Source organism: Mya arenaria, chromosome 12, assembly GCF_026914265.1.
Source record: "Mya arenaria isolate MELC-2E11 chromosome 12, ASM2691426v1".
Lineage (NCBI taxonomy): Eukaryota > Metazoa > Mollusca > Bivalvia > Myida > Myidae > Mya > Mya arenaria.
In genome coordinates this window covers 30,681,517-30,700,913 of record NC_069133.1, presented here as the reverse complement: position 1 = coordinate 30,700,913, position 19,397 = coordinate 30,681,517, and the positions used below count along the sequence as shown (strand labels likewise).

The 19,397-nt window shown below is 37.4% G+C and overlaps 2 protein-coding genes across 4 annotated transcripts in view; one reads left to right on the top strand and one right to left on the bottom strand.

Moving 5' to 3' along the window:
* LOC128211648 (ubiquitin carboxyl-terminal hydrolase 40-like) overlaps positions 1 to 5,301 on the top strand; it is a 220,656-nt gene extending 215,355 nt beyond the window's left edge. For all 3 annotated transcript variants that reach the window (XM_052916646.1, XM_052916645.1, XM_052916647.1), the window contains 2 exons: positions 152 to 252; positions 3,848 to 5,301. In XM_052916646.1, coding sequence (XP_052772606.1) covers positions 152 to 252; positions 3,848 to 3,947 — 201 coding nt within the window. In that variant the 3' untranslated portion in view covers positions 3,948 to 5,301. The remainder of the gene's footprint in view (positions 1 to 151; positions 253 to 3,847) is intronic.
* A 1,477-nt stretch (positions 5,302 to 6,778) lies between these two features.
* The window catches only part of LOC128211649 (DNA polymerase lambda-like), a 78,040-nt gene continuing 65,421 nt past the window's right edge, over positions 6,779 to 19,397 (bottom strand). The window contains exons 7-9 of the mRNA XM_052916648.1: positions 14,941 to 15,032; positions 14,439 to 14,600; positions 6,779 to 9,110 (exon numbers count right to left, since the gene is read on the bottom strand). Coding sequence (XP_052772608.1) covers positions 9,003 to 9,110; positions 14,439 to 14,600; positions 14,941 to 15,032 — 362 coding nt within the window. The 3' untranslated portion in view covers positions 6,779 to 9,002. The remainder of the gene's footprint in view (positions 9,111 to 14,438; positions 14,601 to 14,940; positions 15,033 to 19,397) is intronic.

The window sequence follows — 19,397 nt, the reverse complement described above, 5'->3', positions numbered from 1 at the left end:
GGCCTTATTTTGGTATTACATTCAGATGAATCATATTGTTAACTGTAGTTTGATTATTTATATAAAATTGCACCAAACTAAGGTTATAAGTGGGGGGGGGGGTGAATGGTTGTTAATATCTTTTCATCAGTGCAATATTTTCTATTCTCAGGACATGCGCTGTGACCCAAATGACCTTGACCACTTCATGACAGCTGAGGACTTGGTGGGAAAACTGGAGATACAGAAACAGGAAGATGAGAAACGAAAAATGTATGCAACAATGCTTGAAGGCAAAACACTCGCCACTCCCTGAAAAAAAATATTAGGCCAGAGAAAATATTTTAAATTCTTATTCCTGACTGTGCCTTTCCAAAATCCTCTGCCTCCGCATTTTTTTAAACAAACAAACATTTGGATATAATTTGGAGTAGCTAAATTTGGGGTTATGGTGCTGATTGATATCTTATAGAAATACATGCTTTTTTAAAAAAATAAACAGGGCCACAACCTGCATTCTTTAAACAATCTGGAGAATTTCAAGAAAGGATTGATATGGCCATACCAGTATCATAAATGAAACTTTTCATTCAGGTTATTTACCTTTGATGGATTTTAATGATTTTGGAATACCGGTAACTTTGACCTGCGTGTTTAATGGGAGATTATTTATACTTATATCATTACAGCTAATAACTGAATTGGTGAAAATATGTTTGAATAAAGCAGATTATATCCTGATGAATGTGCTATTTAGATAAGTTGACATTGAACATGCATAAATCAGTAAAAGATATTATGCCTTACTCTTCAAACCAATTGGGGGCTTGGTACAGAAGTTATGGTGCCTCATTTACAAGATACCCTACAGAAGCATCATAAATTGGTTTTATCTTTCTATCAATTTGACAATTTCCATTACTGTTTAATTCAAAAGGAGGTATGCATACTCCAAATTTAAAACATAAAAATATAATTGGAAGATTTTTAAAGAAATATAGTATTTTGAATTTTACTATTGAAGATAAAATATTAAATTGCTTCTGTGATTTGTAAAGCCCATTATTATTTCAGTCTTAAAACACTGAACTGCCATAAAAAGTCAAAGGTCTCACAGTTACTGACCACCACAAACAGAAATTGGGCTAAATTTATTTACAATTGAAACCACTATTAGCAGAAATAGGTCTTACAGTTACTTACCACCACAAGCAGAAATAGGTCTTACAGTTACTAACAGCCACAAGCAGAAATAGGTCTTACAGTTACTAACCACCACAAGAAGAAAAGGGTCTTACAGTAACTAATTGCCAAGAGCAGAAATAGGTCTTACAGTTACTAACAGTCCCAAACAGAAATAGGTCTTACAGTTACTTACTGCCACAAGCAGAAATAGGCATACAGTTACTAACCACCACAAGCAGAAATACATCTTATGTTATAAATAGCCACAAGCAGAACTAGGTCTTACAGTTACTAACACAAGCAGAAATAGGTCTTACAGTTTCTAACCACCACAAGCAGAAATAGGCATACAGTTACTAACCACCACAAGCAGAAATACATCTTATGTTATTAATAGCCACAAGCAGAAATAGGTCTTACAGTTACTAACACAAGCAGAAATAGGTCTTACAGTTACTAACCACCACAAGCAGAAATACGTCATACAGTTACTAACCATCCAAAACAGAAATAGGTCCTACAGTTACTAACCCCCACAAGCAGATATAGGTCTTACAGTTACTAACAACCACAAGGACAAATAGGCATACATTTACTAACCACCACAAGCAGAAATACATCTTATGTTATTAATAGCCACAAGCAGAAATAGGTCTTACAGTTACCAACACAAGCAGAAATAGGTCTTACAGTAACTAACTGCCATGAGCAGAAATAGGTCTTACAGTTACTAACCACCACAAGCAGATCTTACAGTTACTAACCACCACAAGCAGATATAGGTCTTACAGTTACTAACACAAGCAGAAATAGGTCCTACAGTTACTAACCACCACAAGCAGAAATAGGTCTTACAGTTACTAACCACCACAAGCAGATATAGGTCTTAAAGTTACTAACACAAGCAGAAATAGGTCTTACAGTTGCTAACCACCACAAGCAGAAATAGGTCTTACAGTTACTAACCACCACAAGCAGATATAGGTCTTACAGTTACTAACCCAAGCAGAAATAGGTCTTACAGTTACTAACCACCATAAGCAGATATAAGCCTTACAGTTACTAACCATCCAAAACAGAAATAGGTCTTACAGTTACTAACCACCACAAGCAGATATAGGTCTTACAGTTACTAACCATCCAAAACAGAAATAGGTCCTACAGTTACTAATCACCACAAGCTGATAAAGGTTTTACATTTACTAACCAACACAAGCAGAAATACATCTTATGTTATTAATAGCCACAAGCAGAAATAGGTACAACAGTTATCAACACAAGCAGAAATAGGTCTTACAGTTACTAACCACCAGAAGCAGAAATAGGTCTTACAGTAACTAACTGCCATGAGCAGAAATAGGTCTTACAGTTACTAACACAAGCAGAAATAGGTCTTACAGTTACTAACCACCACAATCAGATATAGGTCTTACAGTTACTAACAGCCTCAAGCAGAAATAGGTCTTACAGTTACTAACCACCACAAGCAGAAATAGGTCTTACAGTTACTAACCACCACAAGCAGAAATAGGTCTTACAGTTACTAACCACCACAAGCAGATATAGGTCTTACAGTTACTAACACAAGCAGAAATAGGTCTTACAGTTACTAACCACCACAAGCAGAAATAGGTCTTACAGTTACTAACCACCACAAGCAGAAATACGTCTTACAGTTACTAACCACCACAAGCAGATATAGGTCTTACAGTTACTAATCATCCAAAACAGAAATAGGTCCTACAGTTACTAACCACCACAAGCAGAAATACATCTTATGTTATTAATAGCCACAAGCAGAAATAGGTCTTACAGTTACTAACACAAGCAGAAATAGGTCTTACAGTAACTAACTGCCATGAGCAGAAATAGGTCTTACTGTTACTAACCACCACAAGCAGAAATAGGTCATACAGTTACTAACCACCACAAGCAGATATAGGTCTTACAGTTACTAACCACCACAAGCAGATATAAGTCGTACAGTTACTAACCACCACAAGCAGATATAGGTCTTACAGTTACTAACACAAACAGAAATAGGTCTTACAGTTACTAACACAAACAGAAATAGGTCTTACAGTTACTAACCACCACAAGCAGAAATAGGTCTTACAGTTACTAACCACCACAAACAGAAATAGGTCTTACAGTTACTAACCACCACAAGCAGAAATACGTCTTACAGTTACTTACTACCACAAGCAGAAATAGGTCTTACAGTTACTAACCACCACAAGCAGAAAAAGGCATAATGATTACAGTTACTAACTGCCACAAACAGAAATAGGTCTTACAGTTACTAACCGTCACAAGCCGAATTAGGCCTTACAGTTACTAATAGCCTCAAGCAGAAATAGGTCTTACAGTTACTAACCGCCACAAACAGAAATAGGTCTTACAGTTACTAACCACCACAAGCAGAAATTAGGCTTATAGTTACTATGATGTAAGTGGGAAATGTGACCCCTTGTTTCTTGGTACTAAAAAAGGGAAGGTGGCATCCCTGTGGTGAAAGTAATTTAAAGATCTATGGTACATTGAAGGAAGTGTATACATGTCATAAACTCATCATGGAGATCTTTACTATCAGACTAGTTACTGCTTATTGTGGTCACATGTATCAGGAGGAAAAACTTCGTGTTTATGCCCACAAATCCTTCGTAACCGATGTGTATTACAGGAGAGAAGATCGTAAGAAGTTTGCTGCAGAGATTGGTATAGGAGAAAGGCCCAAACGACCGGAGGTTGGAATTAGTATCAAGGTTGGGAACTTCTCTTGATGGACTTGTGGTGATTCAAACCAAATGGTGCTTGTCTGTGATTGAATTTGGACATTGACACTTGTATCAAGACTTGCATTGTATCGTTCCAGAATGATGGCTTCAAACGCCACACAGCGGTTATTTTCCTTTATTCAACAGTAATTACTGCTGTGGCACATAAAACATGATGATGATAAAATCTTTGATTATTGTTCTATTTCAAAGATATGATTTCTTTTTTAAATAGAAACATTAAATATTTTTAAACATTTAAACAAAACAATACTGCAATGAGATTAGGTAACATTATTTTTTAAAGTGATTAGCTGAAATTCATACAGGGGGGCTGAGATCTGTTTATTCTAGCTGAAGGAGGATAATTTGTAGGAAATTGCAATGGTATAACATAGTTGACCAGTTACTTGAGTCAAAACATTCACTTGAATTATTTGTGACATAGAAGTCCATAGCTAAAGAATGCTCTCACAAAAATATTGTTTCCTTTGCCCCTTCTATCCCATATTGGGTCTGCTCTACACACCCAGTAACATATAGTATATTATGATATGGTTTTGTGTGAAATAAAACAATACCTTAAATAATATAACAAGTCAATATTTACAAATATTTAAAATACCAATACTTTTTCCAATCTCTAAAGATTGCAATATAGGTCATCTGTCCAATTTCAGCGGAAATAAAGAGCAAAATCATTATTTAAACTGCAATAACAGGTATGTATGATGTATTTTCGGTCAGTTATTTTTCATATTAGTAATTATTTTTCATATTAGTAATAAGAAAGCAAATACCTTTCACATAATACCTAAATTGTATCGGTCATGAGGTATCAAGAGTTATATAGGAATCATCTTGTCCCTTCTGTCTGGCCTATCCTGGGACATCAGGTCAAGTCTACTTTTCTCCATAACTCACTATGTTTTTGATGTACAGTAAAACTCTTTGGCTCGATATCCCTTGAAGAATTTCACACCTTGATTTGTTTGCTTGGCTCCATTTTGCTCACCTGAATTTGCTTGATCGGTATCATAATAATGAAATAATAAGAAACTGGCTTAATAGTTTGAGCAAACATGATCTTCACTTTAATTTATGTCTTTAATTGGCACAAGTACAAAACGTGAAAATTATGTCATTACATGTAAAGATTGCAATGCATTTCAAGAAGGCCTTATTCACATAAACTATCGGAATTAATGTTTTTTTTAAATTGAAAAATTTATACAAGTATCAAATGCTAAGCTTATGACTTTGTGATACTCACTGTATGAAATATGCTTGTTTATTGTTTTGATATACATGTAGATATTTATAAAAAAAAAAGTATAATGTAAATAAATCACTAAAATTATTTGGTATTGTCAAAGTATCCAATGTGTCATATTTTGCAAACTGTACAATGTGGGTACAGCAACTATATACAGTTCATACTCTTTTCTAGCGGACATAATGTAGGAAAATAACAAACAAGGTAGTCATTACTCTATTATAAGTACACATTCAGTAAGCATTCCCACTTGGCTCATTATTCTCAAGGCTCAAAGTATTTTGGCCAGTGTGCTGTACTGTGCTGTGCATAAGAAACATTATTTTTAGCTTAACTGGCCAAAGATGATGGCGTGTTGTCCATCCGTCACTAATTGCCTGTGAACATGATTAAGTCTTTATTTATTTATTGATGTTTACCAAACTTTTACAGTAGCTAGGTTTCCATAAGAGCTTGGCTCCTATCGAAAAGCAGCCAGGTCTGTCCATGCATAATGGGAATATGGTCCTTGAATTAGTCAAAATTTCAATAATTGACTTTGTGAACACAATAAAGTCTTCATTTATTATCAGATGTTTACCAAACTAATACACTAGCTAGATTTTCATAAGAGCTTGGTTCCTTTCGAAAACCAGCCAGATCGTCCATTCATAATTGGATTTTGGCTCTTTGAAATTAGCAAAATTGTTATAATTGACCTTGTGAACATGATAAAAGCTTCATTTATTATCTGATGGTCACCAAACTTATACAGTAGCTTGATATCTATGAGAGCTTGGTTCTTTTTGAAAACCAGCCAGATCCGTCCATGCATGCCAGGATTATGGACCTTGGAAAAGTCAAAATTGCAATTATTGAGCTATTGAAGACAATAGAGGCTTCAATTATAATCTGATGTTTACCAAACTTATACAGTAGTGAGATATTAATGAGAGCTCAGTTCCTTTTAAAACCCAGCCAGTTCTGTTGATGCATGACTTGATTATGGCCCTTTCAAATTGACAAAATATTAAATATTTAAGTATGTAAGAAACTTGTGATCCCTTGGGGGTTGGGGGGAAGGTCCAGTTTCAACCCCAAGGGCATAATTTGAACAAACTTGGTAGACCACTAGACATTGTAACACACCAAATATCTAAGCTTTAGGCCTCATGGTTTTTCTTTGAACAATTTTGAAAGGCACCACCCAAGGAACATCCCCTGTGAAGTTTCATTAATATTGTCCAAGTGGTTTAGAAGAAGATGATGTTTATAAGCAGGACATCAGAAATAGATGGATCGCAATAGTTTGCCTTGTGCACCTTGTACTCCGTTCAGTTAAAAAGTACTGACGCATTTGGGAAAATAAGTACAAAATAAAAGACTTCATCATTACCTAAACATTTAACATAATTTTTTCTCTAACATTTTCAGTCATGTTCCAAGTCACCATTTAAATCCCATTCCAAGTCACCATTTAAATCCAACAAAGACATGAGGCTATTTTATTTAAAAGATGACATTCCTACTTTATAGACATGGATACTGGAAATTTGCAGATATTTAAAATAAGCTGTGTAAATGGACATGGTAAATTGGAATTTTATTTGAGTTAAAAAACATGTTATTATAAAAGCAACGACATTGCACATAATATGTACATGTAAAATTAAGGAATACAACAACACAATATTAAACAAAAGATGTAAAAATATGAAAAAAAAAGTTATTGAATTGCTATTCAATAAGATGTAGAACAACAACAATCTCATAGCTTGTGGTCATACATTTAGTGCCATGTTGTCATGCATTTATAGTGCCCTTGTGGTCATGTATGCATAGTGCCTTATGGTAATGCATGCATAGTTCCTTATGGTCATGCATGCATAGTGCCTTATGGTCATGCATGCATAGTGCCTTATGGTCATGCATGCATAGTGCCTTGTAGTCATGCATATACTGCCATGTGGTAATGCATATATATAGTGCCAAGTGGTCATGCCTGTATAGTGCCGTGTGGTAATGCATATATAGTGCCAAGTGGTCATGCGTGTATAGTGCCAAGTGGTCATGCATATATAGTGCAGTGTGGTCATGCATGTATTAAAAGTGTGGTGTGGTCATGCATATATAGTGCAGTGTGGCAATGCATATATAGTGTGGTGTGGTCATGCATATATAGTGTGGTGTGGTCATGCATATATAGTGCAGTGTGGTAATGCATATGTACTGCTGTGTGGTAATGCATATATAGTGTGGTGTGGTCATGCATATATAGTGTGGTGTGGCAATGCATATATAATGCAGTGTGGTAATGCATATATAGTGCAGTGTGGTAATGCATATATAGTGCGGTATGGTCATGCATATATAGTGTGGTGTGGCAATGCATATATAGTGCAGTGTGGTAATGCATATATAGTGCAGTGTGGTAATGCATATATAGTGTGGTATGGTCATGCATATACAGTGTGGTGTAGTCATTCATTTATAGTGCAGTTTGGTAATGCATATATTGTGTGGTGTGGTCATGCATATATAGTGCAGTGTGGTCATGCATATATAGTGTGTTGTGGTCATGCATATTTATAGTGTGGTCATGCATATATAGTGCAGTGTGGTCATGCATATATAGTGTGGTGTGGTCATGCATATATAGTGCTGTGTGGTAATGCATATATAGTGTGGTGTGGTTATGCATATATATAGTGTGGTGTGGTTATGCATATATAGTGTGGTGTGGTAATGCATATTTAGTGCAGTATGGTAATGCATATATATAGTGTGGTGTGGTCATGCATATATAGTGTGGTGTGGTCATGCATTTATAGTGCAGTTTGATAATGTATATATAGTGTGGTGTGGTCATGCATATATAGTGCAGTGTGGTCATGCATATATAGTGTGGTGTGGTCATGCATATTTATAGTGTGGTGTGGTCATGCATATGTAGTGTGGTGTGGTCATGCATATATAGTGTTGTGTGGTCATGCATATATAGTGCTGTGTATTGTGGTGTGGTCATGCATATGTAGTGGTGTGGTCATGCATATATAGTGTGGTGCGGTCATTCATATGCATATAGTGGTGTGGTCATGCATATATAGTGCAGACCCTGGTGTGGTAAAGCATATATAGTGCAGTGTGGTTATGCGTGTATATAGTGCTGTGTGGTTATGCGTGTATATAGTGCCGTTTGGTCATCCATGAACAGTGCCCTTGTGGTCATGCATGTATAGTGACATGGGTAATGCATTTATAGTGCCCTTGTTGTCCTGCGTATACTGCCATGTGGTCATGCATGATTGTATAGTGCCAAAGAATTTTAAATCCTGTAATAATAATTTGTCACAAATTAAAAAAACACAAACAAATAGTAAATAAAGTTTAAATTCATACTATTGTTTTAAAGATATTATAAGGTATAATTAATGCATACAAGCATACATACATGTTATGTTTTGAATTTTTAGCTCTCATTTCTAAATCAGACGTTGGCCTGCTCAGGGCTGGGACACAATTTCAACGACATCATTTGATGGTATGTACATTTACAGTTTGTGCATTTTTCTAATAAAATGAAAATAAATGCCTTTTAAAATACCAATTATGTCATAGGCACATTATTAAAAGAAAAATTGTTTGTTTCAGTGTAAGATTGCAATATTTCACTTGGTGAATATTTCACTCGTGGCTACGCCATTTGTGAAATAAATCTTTTAATATGCTGACTCAGTGAAATATTCTACAACCTTACACTCAAACAAACAATTATCCTTAGTGCATTTTATTATAATGCAACAAGGCTAATGGTCCCTTTCCTCGGGTGGTCGGTAAGGGACCCCAAGTTTTACAAACACTGATTCTTCTGTTGGCGTAGGCACTGGTGTTCCTTCGTAGATTTTCTCAGAGCCCTGAATATAAGCAAGGAATACATAAGATATAAAAGAATGATGTGACTGACTCATTAAGATTGATTTATGTAAAAAGAATAACAAATTGTTTTCAAAATACATGGCTGGATATGATTGGACAAAGGTTTCTTAAGTTATTGATCAGACAAAACTGACTTTAGGTGATTTCTATATTTAAAGGGTGATAACTCTTAGTGCTATGGCTGTTTAAAGGACTTGTCCAAAATGTTATGCCAGGGCATGTTCCGACCAAATTTGGTAATGATTGGACAAAGGGTTCTTTTTGAAGTTATTCATCAGATACGACCTACTTTAGGTACCTAGTTTCTCTAATTAAAGGGCGATAACTCCTGAATGATTCAAGCGATATGGCTGGTTAAGGAGCTTGTCCAAGATATTATGCCCATAAACATTCTGACCAAGTTTGGGCACAATTGGACTATTTTGCTTCGAAAGTAATTGAACAGACAACATACTGGACGCCACCTGACTGTACGCCTCAGGTGAAACTATAATACTTCCCATTTTATGAACAGAGGCATAACAAGAGCTTTCACAGAGAATGCATGCTCAACTATTTCGCCACTTTTAAGTTTAAGGATTACAAAGTTTTGGTGAAGCATGTGCATAGAACACTGTAAAATAGGTTTACATGCAAAACCGTTACCAGAAAATCTAAGTCAAATAATAAACAGCCACAATTTCCATTAAATGCAAAATAGTGTTATCTAATTTGATTATTCAAGTATGTTGGATGGTTGAGAACGTTTGTACGAAGTTTCAATGCAATACATATAGTAGTTGCAGAGTGTGTGACTTATGTGTGCTAAAATACATGCAAAACCAGAATATCTAAGTCAAAAGAGGCAACATTGGCATTATATCCTTTCACTACTGTAACACCTAATGTAGACCTATTTTTCAAGGGTGCTGGTTTAACTGCTACTGTTTACTGTAGGAATACTGTAGACAAAACTGGTACATCCAGTTCCACATCCAGTAAAATAAGGATTGTGAATTTGAACACCAGCATTAGTTTATATGGTTCTTTTGTTTAAGAAACAGTTACTACACAGATTTTCTTTCAAATGTAAGAATAACCATGCAAAACTAAGCAACGGCATTTCTTTAAATATCTTAAGTTAATGTTTATTCTTTTCTCTTCATGACTTGTATCAAAAATGCGCTATGGTATCAATGTCAAATTTTGAGAAATGAGCAAATATGCGCAGTGAAACTGTGAGATATAGTTTTGTTTTAAGGACCTGTGTGTTTAATTCCATTAGATAGACTGGTACGGCTCTTAAACCTAGATGCATACAAAGCTATGCAGCAATACTTTCAGTATAAACATAAACAAGAGCGGTCACAGACAGCTATATCCCCCGCCTCATGGGGGCATTTTTTGTAACGAAAGCCAATCAATGGTAAGGGTAGTTTCTCAGGAACATAAGAAATGCATAAAATTAAGAAAGGGCATTAACTCTTCCTAAAAGAATCCCTTCATGAAAGCCCGTAGACAATTTTAAATGTAAAATAAACAAAGGGCATTAACTCTTTCAAAAAAGGTCAAATTGCAAAAGCCTGACAATATGTGCTGCTTCACTTTATGATCATCAATCTGTGAAAGTTTGGTAGAAATCGCATGAAAAACGTAAGCAAATTTTTAATGTAAAATAAGCAAAGGGCAATAACTCTTTCAAAAATGGTCAAATAGGGAAAGCCCGACAATATGCCCTGCGTCACTATATAGTCATCAATCTGTGAAAGTTTGGTAGAAATTGCATGAAAAACGTAAAAGGAGTTGCAAAGAAACCAATTTTAAATGTAAAATAAGCAAAGGGCAATAACTCTTTCAAAAATGGTTGAATCGCGAAAGCCTGAAAATATGCACTGCTTCATTTTATCATTATCAATCTGTGAAAGTTTGGTAGAAATCGCATGAGAAATGTAAAAAAAGGAGATGCAAAGAAATGAATGTGGGACGGACACACGCACGCACGCACAGACACACGGAATCCCGTCTACCATTACTATATCCCCTCGCCTTTTCAAGGCGGGGGATAATAACCACTATTACACTGCTCTGATCACATTACGTAGGTGTACTTCTATTACCAGATCGCTATAAAGTTAACATGGAAACCATAGGGACTGCAAATATAAGAACAGAACATCCATTACCAAATGACTCTAAAGTCGACATGGAAACCACTGCAATGTAAGAAAAATCATCAGGAACTACACACTGATCATCTGCACCGGAACTAAATTGCCAGATGGTTGCAAAATTGAAATAGAAACTACTGCAACCAAAGATACACAAGAGGGCCCTGTATCGCTCACCTGATCCAATTCAAGTGTGAAATAAGTGTTTTCAGGGCGAGGGCAATTGTGACAAAACTCTTCCCTATCAGCCTTAGAGCACAATTTAAAGGGTCATCTTCATTTCAGCTACTTTAGATCATATAAGGTAAAGTAAGATGGTGAATTGGTTATATGGGCTTTACCGCATACCAATTCAGGTTATATGGTGCAAAACAGGACTAAAGTTTTGGGTTTCACTTCTCATTCACATCCAAATATAATCATAAGGTATGGTATCAAAACATTTATACCTGGAATTAAAAAATAAATTACTTAGATCCTTCCTAGTGACCAAGTTTTTTTTTTTTAATATCATGGATGATTTTTTTAATATCACCGATGACCCAGTTGCAAACCTTACCTTGCTGTAATAAGTACATTATGATCAGGTTTCATATAGATAAAGAAGAAAATATGGCCTCAACAGTGTTTTAACAATGTTTTTTATGATTTGACTACATGACCTAGTTTTTGAACTCAGGTTATCCAGTTTCAAACTTGACATAGACTTCATAAACACAAACATTCTGACATAGTTTCATGGTGATTAAAGAGAGAATGCAACCTCTACAGTGTTTACAAAGTTTTTCTATGATTTAACCTTGTGGCCTGGTTTTTGACCTCTGATTACCCAGTTTCAAACTCTACCTAAAGATCATCATGAATAACATTCTGATCCATGAACATACAGTCATAAATGTTACCTCTAGAGTGTTAACAAGCTTTTCCTTCAATTTGACCTGGTGACCTAGTTTTTGACCGCACATGACTAAGATTCGAACTTGGCCTAGAGCTAATCAATATATACATTCTGACTAAGTTTCATGAACATACAGTCATAAATGTGACCTCTAGAGTGCTAACAAGCTTTTCCTATGATTTGAACTGGTGACCTTCTTTTTGACCGCACATGACCCAGATTTAAACTTCACTTAAAGATTATTAATATAAACGTTCTGAATAACTTTAATGAAGATACAGTCATAAATGTGACCTCTAGAGTGTTAAGCTTTTCCTTCAATATGACCTGGTGACCTAGTTTTTGACCGCACATAACCCAGATTTGAACTTGACGTAGAGATCATTAATATTAACATTCTGACCAACTTTCATGAAGATAGTCATAAATGTGATCTCTAGAGTGTTAACAAGCTTTTCCTTCAATTCGACCTGCTGACCTAGTTTTTGACCGCACATGACCCAGATTTGAACTTGGCTTAGAGATTATTAATAAAAACATTCTGACCAACTTTCATGAAGAAACAATTATAAATGTGACCTCTAGAGTGCTAACAAGCTTTTCCTTAAATTTGACCTGGTGACCTAGTTTTTAACCGCACATGACTAAGATTCAAACTTGGCCTAGAGCTAATCACTATATACATTCTGACTAAGTTTCATGAGCATACAGTCATAAATGTTACCTCTAGAGTGCTAACAAGCTTCTCCTATGATTTGACATGGTGACCTAGTTTTTGACCGCACATGACCCAGATTTAAATTTGACTTAGAGATTATTTATATAAACATTCTGACTACTTTTCATGAAGATACAGATATAAATGTGACCTCTAGAGTGTTGACAAGCTTTTCCTTCAATTTGACCTGGTGACCTAGTTTTTGACCGCACATGACCCAGATTCGAACTTGCCCTAGAGGTCATTAATATTAACATTCTGACCAACTTTCATTAAGATATAGTCATAAATGTGACCTCTAGAGCACTTTGTGCTCAGGTGAGCTAAAAACAGGAAAAATATCACAAGGTAGCTATAAAGTTAATATGGCCCCCAATGTGACTGAATATATACCAACCAAAATCCACCAGATTGCTGTACAGTTAGCATAGCAATTAAGATTAAGCAACCAGATCTCAATTATCAGTTCGCTGGGATGTTGACATGGAAACAACTGTTATTGTAAACATACAAATCAAAAATCAATTACCAGACAGTTGTACAGTTGACATGGAAATCTTTCTAATAAAAGGTAATCCTACCGTTATTACACTTCTAGATTATTGTAAAGTTTAAGTGAAATACTACTGTGACGGAATATATGACTGCCTGAAATACATTACCAGAAAGTTTCCCAGACAACCACTGTAAAAGAGGATAAACAAACAAGAACTATATTTCCAGGTTGATGCGAGACATTTATTCAGACAACTACTGCGATAGAAGATATTCATTATCTCAAAGGTACAGACAGCAACATATTTTTCTCATGATATGAAATTCCATTGGCAAATTTATCCCATTGCCTGAAATATTTTCAAAAGAGCCGTTTCCTTGGTTAACAAATTCAACAAACAAATATGTTCCAATTCACAGAAATAGACAGAAAAATCTGAAGAACGATCTTAAATGGTCAGATTCAAAATACTAAGTCATTAAAGCATATTTTGGCATAATGTTACATATGGGTGTAAACAACTTGTCATATGATTTGGATTTTTGGTCAACAAACTCTATGATGAAAGAACGAATTGCATCAATAATATGACGACAGAGGCTCCTAACAATACAGAGGTACGTTCACATCAACGATCCAATGCAAGACCCAATTTGATTGAAAGACCAAGATGTTCCTTGGAAAAACCTGTAAAGTGATCCTTTGTTCGAAGTGTCCACTCTTATTGAAGAAAGTTGAATAATAAAAGGCCTTAATTAGCATTATATACAAAATAGAGTTATCTTACTGCATTAATTTAGTAGGTGGAATAGTTGGGAACATATGTCTTAAGTTTCAATGCAATACATGATGTATTTCCTGAGATAATGACTTAAAGGTGCTTACATGCAAAAACCCTTACCAAGGTGTGATGCTAACACTAGGGTGAGCAGTATAACTCTCCTTATTATTCGAATAGTCGAGCTAAAATCAAAAAAGGCTGCAAGACAATTTTTAATTGTAAGTGATTGTAAAAGAATTTAAAAAAAACAACGAAATATTGCTTACACGTCTTACGACACCGACATTCAATGAGTGTTCAGAGAGAGACATGTTCATTTTCTTTGCTAGGTGGCGCAGCGATCGGTTCAAGTGGGCAGATCCAGTGAAGTAGACAAGTGCGCATGCATATTCATCATATGGCACGACTATTAAGTCCAGTCTTCTGTGCTGTGGAAATAAAATAAAAGTGTAAATTGTTCTTGTAGATCAACAAGATTTAAATAATGACATGTTGGGGGTTAACCTGAAGTTTACCTAAAATTTGCTTTAAATGCACTAATAGCAATAAGATAAGGTCGGTTCATTTGTCACTATATTCTAAGGTATCCTACTGATGCCTGTAAATATTATGGGTGTCTAAAGTCAATACTAAAATGTCTAATGGTAAATGTGATTTCCTCTCATCCAAGAGGTTGTGGGTGCGATATCCCTCACCACAATGTGTTTTCACTTATCAAGAACAAAACCGGTATTGGTTTCTATCTAGGAAACTAAGCCACGCCTCTACCTTCCGCCCCTCTCCTGGAAGCTTGCAAACACCCAGGTATTTCTTCTGGTTCCCGTTATCTTCAGCAGTGACAAGATCGTCGGTGAGGAAACCTGTAACAACACAAACAAAGGTCAATGTTAACATTTTTTTTGTATTTCCTTAAGGTAGGAACGCATTTAAGTACCACATTGAGCTTTTGACACATTCAGATATGCATGATCGTCCTGCATATAGCCTTTCTATACACTACGACAAATTTCTAATTGGCCACCTAGTTTTTATCATATTTTAGGAAAAGTATTTGCCTATTTGGAGAAAAATACAAATAACCAAATATAAGGTTAATACGATTTATTCCTAATACGTATAACAAAATCATTGAAATATGATCACGGGAACAAACTTTACAGAGAGGGTAACATTGACACCCTTAAAACAAAAACTGCAAGACTAAATCACATTGTATGTGATTTTTTTTTAATACTTTGTATGTCCACATGCTGCGGAAATTAGGGCAAGGCACCTTGTCTTCATTGATACAATGTATTTGTGAAAATACTGTTGTGGAATGGCTGCTCAAATCTGATGAATATCACGCGTCAGCACCCTGAGATTTGGTTGCAGAGGCTGGGCACACACGTTGCGCTTCGAAAGGTTCCACTCGTGCTTGATCGGATTTGAATCCGGACTTTTTGCAGGCCATTGGAGAGTTCACCATGTTTGCTATAAGCATAACGTGACATGGTGCGTTATCCTTTGCCAACATCATACCGTGATTGGCACGGATATGAGTTAGAAGAACCGGCCGAATTACATCACACAACTACTTCCATCGCTGCTGCTTCTACTACCACTGGTGTTGCTACTACTAAAACTAGTGTCCTGCTTTTACAACCTCTGGTGCTGCTGCTATCATACAACTGTAGTTGTTGCTACTACTAGCATTGGTGTTGCTGCTACTTACTGGTCTAGTCGCTGCTACTACTACAACTGCTGCTGCAACTACTTCCATCACTGCTGCTTCTACTACCACTGATGTTGCTACAATTAAAACTGGTGTTGCTGCTACTTACTGGTCTAGTCACTGCTAATACAACTGCTGCTACTTCTTCCACTACTGCTACTTCAACCACTGCTGCTGCTACTATTACAACTGGTGTTGATGTAAATTCAACCCATGCAGCTGCTAGGACTACCACTGGTGCTGATGTTACTACTACCACTGCTGGTTCTACTTCTTCCACTGCTGCTGCTACGACTACTACTGGTGTTGATGTTACTACTACCACTGCTGGTACTACTACTACTACTACCACTGCTGCTGCTGCAACTACCACTGGTGATGATGTTACAACTTCCACTGCTGGTGCTACTTCTTACACTGCTACTACTACCACTGCTGCTGCTACTACTACCACTGCTGGTACTACTTCTACCACTGCTGGTGCTACTTCTACTACTGCTGCTACTACTACCACTGCTGCTGCTACTGCTACAACAAGCAATGTTGCTACTATCATTTGTGTTGCTACTACTACCAGCACTTGTCTTGCTGCTACTACTACCACTGCTGGTGCTACTTCTTCCACTGCTGCTGCCACTACTACCTCTGGTCTTGGTGCTACTTCTACCACTGCTGGTGCTACTTCTTCCACTGCTGCTGCTACTTCAACCACTGCTGCTGCTACTACAATCAATGCTGCTGCTGCTACTACTACCACTAGTGTTGATGTTACTACTGCCAGTGGAGCTGCTATAACTACCACTGCCACTGATCGTGCTGCAACTACTACCACTGGTGCTGATGTTACTACTACCACTGCTGCTGCTTCGACCACCACTGGTGTTGATGTTACTACTACCACTGCTGGTGCCACTTCTACCACTACTACTGCTGCTACTACTACCACTGCTGCTGCTACTTCTACCACTGGTGTTGATGTTACTACTATCACTGCTGCTGCTACTACTACCACTGTGTCTGCTACGACTACCACTGGTGTTGATTTTACTACTACCATTGCTGGTGCCACTTCTACCACTGCTGCTAATACTTCTACCACTGCTGCTGCTACTACAACCACTGGTGTTGATGTGACTACTACCACTGCTGCTTCTTCTACTACCACTGTGTCTGCTACTACTACCACTAGTGTTGATGTTACTATCACCACTTTGCTGCTATAACTACAATTCCTGCTAAGTGTTGCTGCTACTTCTTCCACTACTGCTACTTCAACTACTGCTACTATTACAACTGGTGTTGATGTAACTTCAACCCATTGAGCTACTACGACTACCACTGGTGCTGATGGTACTACTACCACTGCTGCTGCTACTACTACCACTGTGTCTGCTACTACTACCACTGGTGTTGATGTAACTATCACCACTTTTGCTGCTATAACTACAAGTGTTGCTGCTACTATAACCTCTGGTGATGTTGCTACTAATACCACTGGTGTTGCTGCTACTTCTACAGCTGCTGCTGCTTCTAATACCACTGGCGATGTTGCTTCTTCTACCATTTATGTTACTTCTACCAGCACTTATGTTACTGCTACTACTAACACTGGTGTTGCTACTACTACTACTACTACTACTACCACTGCTAGTGTTACTTCTACCACTGCTGCTACTTCATCCACTGCTGGTGCTACTTCTACTACCACCACTGCTGCTTCTACTACCACTGTAGCTGGTACTACTACCACCACTGCTGCTGCTACCACTGGTGTCGCTACTACTACCACTGGTGCTACTACTTCAACTACTGATGCTACTACTACACCTGCTGGTGCTACTTCTACAACTGCAGCTGCTACTTCTTCCACTACTGCTTCTACTTCTTTCACTGCTGCTGGTACTTCTTCCACTTCTGCTGCTGCTACTTCTTCAACTGCTGCTACTTCAACCACTGCTGCTGCTACTACTACCACTGGTGCTGCTACTACTACCACTGTTGGTGCTACTACTACCACTGGTGCTGCTACAACTACCACTGGTGGTGATGTTACTACTTCCACTGCTTGTGCTACTTCTACCACTGCTGCTGCTACTACTACAACTGGTGTTGATGTTACTACAACTGGTGTTTATATTACTACAACTGGTGTTGATGTTACTACTACCACTGTTGCTGCTACTACTACCACTGCTGGTGCTACAACTACCACTGCTGCTGCTACTACTACATCTGCTGATGTTACTACTACAACTGGAGCTGCTATTACTACAACTGCTGCTGCTATGACTACCACTGGTGGTGACGTTACTTCTTCCACTGCTGGTGCTACCTCTATCACTGCTGCTGCTACTACTACAACTAGTGTTGATGTTACTACAACTGGTGTTTATGTTACTACATCTGGTGCTGATGCTACCACTACCACTGCTGCTGCTACTTCTACCATTGCTGCTGCTACTACTACCACTGCAGCTGCTTCTCCCACTGCTGCTGCTGCTACTTCTTCCACTGCTGCTACTAATACCACTACTGCTGCTACTACTACAACTGCATCTTCCACTGCTGCTGCTGCTACTTCTTCCACTGCTGCTACTAATACCACTGCTGTTGTGGCTTCTTCCACTTCTGCTGCTGCTACAACCACTGGTATTGATGTTACTACTACCTCTGGTGCTTCTGATACTATCACTGGCGCTGACACTTCTACCACTGCTGCTGTTACTTCTTCTACTGCTGCTTCTTCTACCACTGCTGCTGCTACTTCTTCCACTGCTGCTACTTCTACCACTGCTGCTACTTTTACCACTACTGCTGCTACATCTTCCACTCCTGCTGCTTCTTCTACTACTGCTGCTGCTGCGATATCTACCACTGCTGCTACTTTTACCACTGCTGCTGCTACTACTTCCACTAGTGTTTCTGCTACAACTACCACTGGTGGTGTTGCTACTAACACCACTGCTGTTTATGTTACTACTTCCACTGCTGTTGATGTTACTACTACCACTGGTGTTGTTGCTTCTAACACCACTGGTGTTGCTGCTACTACTACCACTACTGTTGCTTCTACTTGATGGAATTATGTATATGGTCATGAATGCATTTTTGGTCATTTAGCGAGCATTATCACACTTTTATTTTATTAAATATTAATACAAAATACACAACTAATTGAATTCACTCAGCTTTGTTGAAGGCTTAAAATATTAGATTAAAAGCCATTGCTAGCTAAAAGGTCGCAAGGTCAGCCACACAACTTACTGATTGTCCAACTACATGTCCTCCTCCAATTAGTTTTCAGATTACAGGGACGGATATTTTCTGCAAATGGACTGAACAGGTCAACCTTGATATGAGCTTTTATCTTACTCCTGATGGCCTAATGTAAACTGAAATCATTTTAGTGGAGGCGCGATTTACTATCTAGCACAGTCTGAAGATTAGAGTCTTTATTCACATGATTATCAAAATAGGTGTGTATTGCAATTGATAAAATAATAGTATGGAT